The sequence below is a fragment of the Asparagus officinalis genome, chromosome 4 (genome assembly GCF_001876935.1).
Source record: "Asparagus officinalis chromosome 4, Aspof.V1, whole genome shotgun sequence".
Classification (NCBI taxonomy): domain Eukaryota; kingdom Viridiplantae; phylum Streptophyta; class Magnoliopsida; order Asparagales; family Asparagaceae; genus Asparagus; species Asparagus officinalis.
Window position 1 is genome coordinate 22,072,544 of NC_033797.1, and position 11,533 is coordinate 22,084,076.

At 36.0% G+C, this 11,533-nt stretch overlaps 1 protein-coding gene across 6 annotated transcripts; it reads left to right on the forward strand.

The window, feature by feature from the left end:
• LOC109836912 (floral homeotic protein APETALA 2-like) lies at nucleotides 2,644-7,629 on the forward strand. 6 transcript variants are annotated; one of them, XR_002246125.1, is made up of 6 exons: nucleotides 2,644-3,022; nucleotides 3,099-3,205; nucleotides 5,436-5,480; nucleotides 5,567-6,106; nucleotides 6,551-6,677; nucleotides 6,844-7,629. XR_002246125.1 is itself a non-coding variant. In XM_020404955.1 (5 exons), exons 2-5 carry the CDS (start codon nucleotides 3,183-3,185, stop codon nucleotides 6,640-6,642), a joined length of 273 nt encoding a protein of 90 aa, XP_020260544.1. In that variant the 5' UTR covers nucleotides 2,647-3,022; nucleotides 3,099-3,182; the 3' UTR covers nucleotides 6,643-7,629. The 6 variants fall into 6 exon arrangements, 2 of the variants coding, with proteins under 2 accessions (XP_020260544.1, XP_020260543.1); XR_002246123.1 differs by having other exon boundaries at nucleotides 2,646-3,022; nucleotides 5,586-6,106; XR_002246124.1 differs by lacking the exon at nucleotides 6,551-6,677 and having other exon boundaries at nucleotides 2,646-3,022; nucleotides 5,586-6,106.

The following is an 11,533-nucleotide window of genomic DNA, read 5'->3' on the forward strand; positions in this document are numbered from 1 at the left end:
ATGTTCCGAGGGTTTGTGCGAGAAACGACAGAGCGTTTTTCGGCTGCAGAGGAGGAAATAGAGGGTTTTGACGGCTACAAAAGATAGAGTTTTCAGATCTAAAAAGATGAGATTTTAAGGAGAGAACAAGAGAGAGCTTGGGGAGATTTTACAAGAGAGAGGTCAATTTCTTTTGGGTAAAAATTAAATCTTCTTCTTTTGAGACGAGCTTGTGGATTGTACAAGTTGTCAGTGTTCTCCTTATAGTGGAATCTCCCCTTCCCCTTCTTCCGTGGACGTAGGCAAGTTTGCCGAACCACGTTAATCTCGTGTCTTTACTGTTTTCTGGGTATTGGCTATTGCTTGTAGGTTCCCTCGATAAGTCAGTCCTAGAACTGACGAGAGGAAGAGTGTATATTTTATTTTGTTGAGATATTTTACTTTCTGTTCTTGTTTCCTTAGTGAAACGAGAATATAGAGGTTGACTTGAGCTTTTGTGACAATAAAAACCAGGGCTTTTTCTCGGTTGATATCACTTCCGCGGCGTGAGGGCGTGACTCTGCGCCCAACACTACTTTTAAAATATTAATGATGTAAGCACCGGTATCTAAAAGACTAATATTATTAATAAAAAAATAAATCTTGAATTCATCAACATAAAATAGTAAATTTTATCTGGTCATAGAGGATTTTGTTTAATTATAAAGAAATTACTCGCACCTATTGTCTAGTTCCACTTTCTATTATCTAGCAACCGAGTATTATAGACATTCAAAACTTTTCTCTAGAATTTTCAAAGTTAGAATATGCAAATTTAATCAAGAAATAAAATATAAATTATGTGACCAATTCCAAAATATAATATTATAATCTTCCTACATCTTCTCAACGAATTAATTAATTTGTCAAAACTATTACTCTCTAATTTTAGAAAACTACAAAATATAATCTGAGAATGATTTAAACATATTTTGCAGACATATGGATTACATTTTAAAAAAATAATTTAGATCTATCCAATATTGAATAATATCCAAAATTTTAGGTTAAAGAGTTAAGAGAATCTAATAACACTCATGTCAAAACTATATGCTTCATAAATGTGAGACATATAAAATGAACAACTTAATTTATTTTGTTAAATAATTTATTACAAATCATAAAAGATAAGGAGAACCATAAGGATCATATAGTCATTCTAAATAAAGATTAAATTTATCTCTACAGATTTTGTAGCAAAAGATTTTCAGAGATACTGATAGACTTGCTATAAAATCCACTCTTGTAAGATTGATATCACATATGTCTTAAATAGTGCTTTGTTTAAGGGTTAATTTTAGAAAAATTTTCCTCAACTATGGGGCCCCTCATCAACTATTTGAAATGAGTAAATATTTGTTCGTCAAATTTGGGTGTTGTAGCTAATCTATCTCAACTTCAAAGTTTTGATTTAACCCTATGAACTTTTTTCAATTAACCCCTCAAAACTAATATCGTTGAGTCAAATTCGTTATGTGATATGTACTTGACTTGAAAAGTTCAAAATATCCCTCAACCATAAAAGAGTTAGCTTGGTTTTTGCTAGATAAAAAAAATAAAGATTTAGAGGTACGTAAAAAGAACTATAAATTGGTCATAATCCTTTTATTATCGGTTGAGAGTTTCTTTTTAACTAAAATGGCTTTCTTCAATAGGTCATTTTGACAAAATCACATATTAAAGTATTTTACATTAAGGGGGTTCGTTAAGAGATGTGTAAAAGACCAGGAGAGTTTTCATAAGACACACTAAGTCAAAGGGTGTTTTCTAAAACCGCACCAAAGTTGAGAGAGGTTATCTACAATATCTATAATACTTCTCTAGTTAGGGAGCTATGTCAAATTAAATTAGTTGAGTGGTTTTTTGAGACATTTCCCATATTGAGAGAGTTTTCAAAAAAGTAACTATTCTTTTAAATTTAGCCTATTTACATATTTATCCCTCAAATGTTTTATAATTCAATATTAGTCCCTAAATTATAATCGCCAAAATTTTAAGGGAATAATATAGAATTATTGGAGATTTAAAATCAAGGAATGATATCTAATTTACCTTTAAATATTGCTCTTATAGGCAATATATGAAATATTGGCTAATATATCGCTATATCGACTGATATAAAAGGTTAAATACTTTATCTTGAAAATATTTATGATTTTTTATTGTTTTCTTTTATTTGGGAATTTTGTCTCTCATATATCGATCATTATCAAAAATATTGGCTGGTATAACAAATCGGGTCATTTAAAAAAATAATTAATATGATCCCTTTGATAATGTATTGACATGCAATTGTGTATTAATAAATAATATTAATATGAGAGTGTAATGTTAATACATTATTAATTGCAATGGACTATTGTAGTCCTTTGTATTGACATGCAATACATTATTAATTGTGTTGACATGCAATGGAAGTCATTGGAATATTACATGTCAATGCAATGAGAGTGTAATGTTAATACGATGAATATTACAATGTTAATAAAATGGAGTCATTGGAAGTTTTACAATAATTGCATGTCAATACATTATTAATTGTGTATCTATCTATCCTTTAAAAGAGGGAGTTCCAAAAAAACTTTACCCTTCCCAAAAGAGCCTTCCACCAAATTTAATTACCAAGGGAGTGGTTGGGTACTGATGTGTTTTTTCGATTTCCGTTTTTTTTCTCATTTATTTTCCCCCAAACCAACGCCATCCCCTTTTCTCCCCCCTCAACCCCTCGTCGTCGCCTCTCCGATTCGCCGACTCGTCTCATGAACTGATCTCTCCATCGCCATGGAAGAGATCTCCAATCTCTTAGACCTCTTCAAGGATCATAGTCCCCCTCGCGATTTCGCTCACCGCTTCCGCTCCGCTCCTATCAAGTCCGGTCTCTTTCGATTCCTTGCGATCCTCGATTCCGAAGCCCGGCTAGGGTTGGAATAGTGTTGCGCGTCTCAGATCGATGCAGTCATCTTCGCCGCCAAATTGCTCGTCGGCTCTTCTCTCTCGATTTCAGGTTTTGCTTTTGTTTTGATGGAATTGGAAGTTTTTTTTATGATTTTTAGGGCTAATTGGTCGTTGTTTTTGAGCAGCGGAGAGCGTAGAGTCGTTGGTTTTGGTGATCCTTGAGAAGTCGGTGGAGTTTTGCCTCTCTATTCTAGAGAAGCTGAAGTTCGATGACGCTGATTTCAGCTTGCAGGTTCATTTTCTGTTTATTTTCGGCTTAATCAGCATAGCATATGTTTCATCAGATAAATAATAGCTTATATCTGCACATGAATATGCTGCGAATTTAGCTATTGTAGTTTTGACCTTCTTTTTGCTACTACTTATTATTTAGTTTGCTAGATGAATGAATGCGTTAGTTGATTGCGAATGAATATTTGGCTTAGCACCCCTAAGCAATACACATCTGCCAGTTGCATGGTTAATTTACAAGCACACAAGAAACTAATACAGACAAATTAGAAGTACTCTGAATCCTCTACCTTTGAGGTTGCACGCATTGCAAAGAAGACATGGACTAAGCTTTTGCATGTGTCGGAATGAAGTAGTTCCTGAAAAGCATTTGCCTCCTAACAAAAACAGATGCCATGCCTTCAGCAAAAAGATGAAGATGGTTTTTGGCTATGGGACTTCAAATACTTGAAAAGGCTGTAGTTAGGATCTCTAGGCATGTATGAAGTTACCTTCCAAAGTCCCGTGCGTGGTCCAGAGACTATACCCTCTTCTATGACATCAATACAAACCAATGGATGATGAAGATTGGCAGCTCGTTTACGGGCCTGAGTTCTTGCAAAATTGAGAATTTCCATGGCCTCCTCAAGGGGCTCTATCTTGTCTGTTTTGTAAAGACTCTTGATCCATGGTCTTCTGAATTCAACAATATCCAAAGCCAACTGCGAACAGCCTTTACAAGTTCATCAGGTGGTACTATAGCATCAACAAGACCCAGTGCATGAGCTTCCTCTCCTTTAATCGGCTTGGACATATGAATCGGACAGATATGGACAAAATGGGGGAAGAGAAATTTCAGACTGAATCAATTAGTGACCACAGCAAAGATTAGTTGTTGCTGTTCTTGTAGATAATCTCTCAACTTCTAAATCTTCTATAGGCAAAATAAATGGAAAAAGGCGGAGTACTTTACCAGGATCATTTCAAGAGCTTTAGGAAGGCCAACAAGGCGTGGAAGCCGTTGTGTCCCTGAAACAACAATTGCAAGTCACTTATAGACAAGATGACTCACTGAATTCTAAAACATAGAAAGTTTCTTCCATTTTTAATTGATTACAAGCACAACCGGATATGTTAGGATAAAGAATGAACTAGAGGGGAACTTTTTACATGAGTTTATAATGTCAATATTTCCATGTCCAATTTACTGACTGGTAGGGTGAGTTCCCAACTACTTCAGTAAGCACTAAGCAGTGAATCTACGACGACAGGTTGTTCATGCATCAGACACATATTTCTTGCATGTTATTTCTGTTTTCTTAGAGACTCTTTTAGCATATATTGTGTATGTTGTTTAAAAATGTATCAAATCATGTCCGTGCTGGCATACATCCTTCCTCGATTTCTTAGCAATGAAATGACTTATACGAATTATGACAATTAGTTAAAGGGGTGTTAGTCAATTAGAACATTTTCATGCAAAATGGGATAATTGTTAAAGTGGAATAATTTTTCACTAGCTAAGACGTGAAACCTTTTAACTTGTATGGAAAGTGTTCACTTGATGTTTTCTTGATGGATAAATATCCACAAATCATAAAAAATGCTAATCACATTAATAAATTTTGAATAACAATTGATCAAACGTACAATACTTTTTCGAAGCTCTGTGGAGAAACCAATCTTCTAAGCAAGGGCCATTTATATACATGCTTTATTTAATTCTTTCTAGGAAATTATCTTGATTCTATCTTGCTAATATTCTTCTGTAGTGTGGGTGTTTATTTAATCGCATCTTTATTTTACTTACAACTCGGTGAGTCGGAGATGAATCAGGTCATCACCTACACTACCTTCAGTTAGTTCCAAAGTGACATTTCACGGCCAAGGGAAAACCGTTTTCCTCACCATGCGAGTTGTAAACTTAAAATTCCAAAAAGTGGTAAATTAAACTTTAGAGGGGGAACTGTAGTTGCATCTTTTATTGCATGGGTGCCTATGGTTTTCCTCCACCTCTTTCTTGAGTAATATTAGCAATGTGTATCCTATCATACGACTCCTTTTTTTCACCTTGCTTTTGTGTTTGTTTGTGATTGATAAGAATCTATATGCAGCGCACAAGTCAATTTCTCTTCTTTTTGGGTCCTCATCTCAAACAGTGATATCATTTTTAAAAGCTCTTGTAGGTGTAATTGTTTTCCAAATGCTCATTACTTCATGCTTATTCTTGCTTATTCGTTCTCTTGTTGTAGGTATATATATCTTGGGTTATTTGATAGCGAAATTGAAGCTGCAAGGTCCTACCGAACACTGATTTTCTACATGTTGGCAATAAGTTCCTTAGTATGAATAAGAAGTTTAACGTGGTTGCTAACTATCACAGTTCTTCTGTTGGTGGTCAGGGCTTATGACCGGGCAGCAATCAAAAATAATGGAAGTGAAGCTGTTATCAAGTTTAACCCAACTACTTATGATGGTGAAATACTTCCTGAAACCAATAATAGTGGTATTACCGGTTCGTATATTTTTTCCACTTGTTTTTTATGAAGATATGATTTCTGATGAAGGATCATGAACCGGCCTCTAATTTGCAATTGTTTATCCTGGGATAGTCAGCGGGCTCAATCTTGATTTGGAATTGAAGATTTCCCAACCAAACAGTCACAACCCTAATAGGGATGATAAATCCTTGGGCGTTCAATTCGATCCGGGCCCTTATGAAGCTTCATATTCTAGGAATGCTTGAGTAAATAAGTCTACCATTGAAACTTTTCTTGACAATCATGACATAGACTTTTAGGATAAATTTGAAAGACTTGTTGGTCTTGTTAAATAAGTAAAAGGCTTGAAATTTCCGATTTTTAGCCTTCCTACTTCTAATGGCTTCCCTGCAACAACTATACATGGAGATCGTACTTAGCCTGTAAGTTATATTACATTCTTCAGCATTTTTACTTGTTATGTTTGGTTTACTCACAGCCTGTATGTTATAAAATCAATGCTCATGACCTTGGATGACTTAACTCTTTGATTCAGTGTCTACTTATGACAATAATTTTTTTATTGCTAAAATTCTTAAAATTATTTACAATTCATATGTTGGAGATTCTGGTATTAAATTTTTCTGACTACTCAAAGACTTATAATGATATGCTTATTTGGGGTTAATATCAATTTGTGGTATTAAATTTTTCTGACTACTCAAAGACTTATAATGATATGCTTATTTGGGGTTAATATCAATTTGATGTTCCTCATTTTATGGATGTTTTTAATATTATAATTTTCCAATGGGAAAGTGGATCTGGCTGCCTATTTGTCCATAAGTTTTGCTAAATAACATCACTTTTTCCATTATTTTCACCAGTTCAAGAGTTTGGATGGCTTTCTTCTTCCACTATCATTATCTCTATAATGAATATTAAAGGTGAAGCAATTTGGTGCAGTGTATCTGGGTGATTTGAACTGGGATTGGGTTGGACAAATGAGTGTTTGTATGTTTTTTTCCTTCTTGAAAATACTTGTTTGCAAGAACTACATGTTAATTTTAGTTCAAGCAAAAATATGCACAGAATGCTTGACCTTTTGATCCAGATAGTTATTCATAATAGTATGTTACAACTTAAACTTATGTTGAATGTACCGATGTGCTCTTTGCAGGTGCGTGAGAAAGCTTCAAATTCCTTCAAGTGAGGTTGGACTCCAATCATGGTTGCTACAGATGTGGCTGCTCATGGTCTCTATATCCCTCATGTGCCTCACGTGATCAACTTTGATCTCCCTAAAGACAGATGACTACGTACATCGAATTGGCCGAGATGGCAAATACGGCTTAGCTACAACATTCTTCAAGGATGGAAACCAATAACTGGCCAAGTCTCTAGCTGTGCTCATGCAGGAAGCAAACCAAGAAGTCACAGATTGGCTTGTAAAATATGCTGAAAGTTCGTCTTATTCAAGTGGGAGAAATCATAGGTTTGGTGGTGGTAGCAAATTCGGTGGCCATGATTATCGAAAAGACTCTTATTTGAGGAGATGGAGTTATAGTTCTCACTCTTATGGAGATAGTGATGGTGGTCACAGCTCGGGGGTCGTTGGAGTGTCTTATTATACTCCGGGATATGATTATAATGGACCGATCATTGCATCAGGATGTGACTGAAGATTTTAGGAGCTTACTTTTGCTGACAGTACATAGCTGTTATTATTATATAACATGAATGCCTCATATATTAGTTTTGGACACAAAGATATGGCTTACTGAATGGGTGGAGGTGTAGCCTTGTAGTTAAGTTTAGGTCTTGCAGTGCTTTGTTCTCTTTTTGTGGATAAGCGTCCTTTTGATTTGGAAACTTGGTGTTACATCAGACATGGTTGATTTCTTGATAATTATGACTATCAATTAAGGTATTATTGAATGTTACTGTTTGCGCAAGTTTTTTTCTCTATCATGCGCAGCTCTTGGATCATTTATTGTATCAAATGTTTTTATCCTAAGGGGATGTTGAGCTTGCAGAGTCTTTTTTCTGGATGTTTTTTTTTTTTTTTTTTGGTCAATGAATTAATTTTATTCCATTCACCAAAATGAAACAGTTATACACATCAAGATCTCTTCAGGGAGATAACTAAACAAGAAAACATCCACTTAACTAACTAACATTACAAAGTTAAAAGCCAGTCTCTGTTAGTCTCTGTAATGGAACTGTTCATATAGATGGTTAAGATATCAATTTTGATAATCCTAACCACTTGGGATGCTGTCCTTGATTTCTGTTGAAAGCACCTGAGATTCCTCTCCCTCCAGATATTATATATAGCCGCCGAACTTGCCATCCTCTTCAAACTCTGCTTGAAGCCATTTCCTCTTAATTTGGTAGAAAACCAATCTATCAGTGAATTCCACTCACAGGCTTGCCATTCGAACTTAAGCCATTCCATAATAGATAGCCACACTTCTCTTGAAAAAGAGCAGTTAAAGAAAATGTGATTTCTGTTTTCCAAAGCAGTCGAACACAGATAACAAGAATTTATGCTTATTATACCTCTCTTCATCAATCTATCTTGAGTAAGGAGTCTGTTCTGCACCGCCAGCCAAAACACAAATGTATGTTTTGGATAGTTCATCTTCCCCCATACTGTTTTGAACCAGGGCACCTTATGAGACAAGTGGGAAATTTTTGCATAAACTGCTGACAGTTTAATTTTTGAATTCATATAGCATGAACTCAGAAGCTCCAGCAAATTGTCTACTCCTCCCAAAACAACCAAAGCTTTATTTCTGGCTTTGATGAGTTGTTTCCAGCCCCACGAGTCCCCAGTTTTAGCATTGACATGCCAGATATCTGAATGGATTAGATAGTTCCCATGAATCCATTTAACCCATAGCATTTCCTTGTTTACATGAACATACCACAAGCTTCTTAAAGCTGATGCCAAGTTCCATAAGGAGGCAGAGAATACACCCAAGCCTCCTTGCTCTCTTCCACTGCAAACTCTATCCCATGATACTAATGGAATTCTAAGTGAGTTCTCAGATTTTCCCCATAAAAACTTCCTACATAACTCATCAATCCTCTGAGTTACTCTGACAGGGAGAATGTAATTCGATGTCCAGAAGTTTTGCACTCCTAGAATCACACTTTTAATCACTTGAACCCTCCCTGCATAAGATAGGTTGTCATGCTTTAACCAACTTTGAAACTGGCCTGAAATTTTCTCTATAAGGGGATTGCAATCCTCATATGAAAGCCTTTTACTAATCAAAGGAACCCCTAGATATCTAAAAGGGATCTTGCCTTCAGTGAATCCCAGGAACCTGTGTATAGCCTCTTTGATAGAAACATTCACTCCCCCATAATATATGGCACATTTATCCAAATTAGCTTCCAATCCAGTGGTCGCACTGAAGTCTTTAATGCACTGAAATAATTTCTGAACTGAGTACAGGTCTCCTCTGGCAAAAAGAAGTAGGTCATCCGCAAAAATGAGATGAGTGATTTTGAGCTTCTTACACTTTGGATGATACTTGAAAGAATTGTCATATTTTAAAAGATCCAGTTTTCTTGACAAGTATTCCATGCCCAAAATGAATAGGTATGGGGAGAGGGGATCTCCCTGTCTTAACCCTCTTCTCCCTTCAAAATATCCATGAAGAGAGCCGTTTAGAGAGATTGAGAACTTAGGAGAAGATATACAAGCCATGATCCAATTCACCATTACTTTAGGAAACCTCAGTCCATGAAGCATTTCTTTTAAGAAATCCCAATTCATTGTGTCAAAAGCTTTACGAATATCAATATTTAGCATGACCCTAGGTGAGATGTATTTCCTGGTATAATTTTTAGCAAGCTCATGAGCCAAGGCAATGCTGCTAGTAATCTGTCTCCCCTTGATAAAAGCACTCTGGGACTCATTCACAATATCCCCCATAATTGGTTTAATCCTGTCTGCTAAGATCTTGGAAATAAATTTATACAGGCAGTTGCAGCAGGATATAGGCCTGAAATCAGATGGTGATTTTGGACATTTTACCTTAGGAATTAGGGTTATGGAGGTAGAGTTGACCATTCCCAACATCTTCCCATTCTTGAAAAATTCCAGAATAGCAGATGAAACATCATCCCCGATCACAGGCCACGCTGATTTGTAGAAAGCCACCCCATATCCATCAGGACCAGGAGCTTTATTTTCATCCATGGAGAAAATGGCCTTTTTTATTTCTTCAACCATCAGGACCAGGAGCTTTATTTTCATCCATGGAGAAAATGGCCTTTTTTATTTCTTCAATAGAAACTGGCCTAGATAGGAAATTCTTTATTTTCATCCATGGAGAAAATGGCCTTTTTTATTTCTTCAATAGAAACTGGCCTAGATAGGAAATTAGCCTGCATATCTGATAAGCAAGGTCCTGCCTTAATAACCTGAATGTCTGGTGCAACAGTGGCAGTGGAAGTCCCCATCAAGCTTTTGTAATAAGCTACCAGTTCATTTGCAATCTCATCTTGATCAGTAATTCTTTGTCCCATGTTATTATAGAGCACCAAAACTTTATTATGGTGTCTATTTGATTTTATCCTCGAATGGAAGAAATTTGTGCACCTATCCCCTTGAACACTCCATTTGATCCTAGCTTTTTGTTGGAGGAAAGAAAACTCACACTCCTGAAGTTTATTAAATTCAGCAATACACTTTTTCTCTTCCTTAATGAATACAGGATTGAGAGGGCTAGACTGGAGATTTTCCTGAGCTTCATCCAGTGCAAATTTTACTTTTTGAACTTGCTCACTGATGTTGAAAAAATGCTTCTTATTTATACCTTTGAGAGCTTCTCTTAGATGCTTAAGTTTCATGCAGACTGAGTACATTTTATATCCCTCTATCCTTGTTTGCCAAGTAGAGGTGACAGCTGGAAGGAAACTCTCATGATTTGCCCACATCTTGAAGAATTTGAAGGGTTTTTTTCCACCTGGACATTCCTCAAAAAAAGATACTAGAGCAGGAGAGTGATCAGAGAAATTGGGGAGTAAGAATTCAACCTGACTAGCTGAATACAAGTGAATCCAAGCATCATTGACCAGTGCCCTGTCCAATCTACTCCACACCCTTGAGTCTTGAAGTGAATCCAAGCATCATTGACCAGTGCCCTGTCCAATCTACTCCACACCCTTGAGTCTTGATCTTGCTTGTTATTCCAAGTATAAAAACAACCATGTCCAATCTACTCCACACCCTTGAGTCTTGATCTTGCTTGTTATTCCAAGTATAAAAACAACCAGTAGATTTAAGATGGTTGAAACTGCAGTGTTCAATAAAATCACGAAAATCTTTAAAATCAGCCTCAGCAAGGATAGATCCTCCTAACTTTTCCTCATTACTGATAACAGCATTGAAGTCACCACATAACAGCCATGGACCACTTCCAATTGATAGATTCATCATTTTCAATTCCAGCCACAAGTTCTTTCTTGCTTGCATTTGATTTAAACCATATATTGAAGTAATGGTACAGTTAATTCTTCCATCCAAGGATTGAACATTGCAGGTGATACATTGATCTGACATCTTGATAACTTGAATATCCAATATATTTGGATTCCACATAATCAAAATCCTAGCCTTTCCTTGATTTCTGACATTAGATAGCCAGTTCCAGTTTTTTGCAATATTTTTAGCAGCAATCTTCAATCTGTTTTCTCTAATTTTAGTCTCAAGTAAAGCAATGAAAGAGAGATGATACTGAGATAAGAACTGCTTAACTAAATGCTGCTTAGAGGATTTATTTAATCCTCTCACATTCCAAAAAGATATATTCATCATTGTCTCCCCCCCCCCTCTATCCAATGTAGAGGGG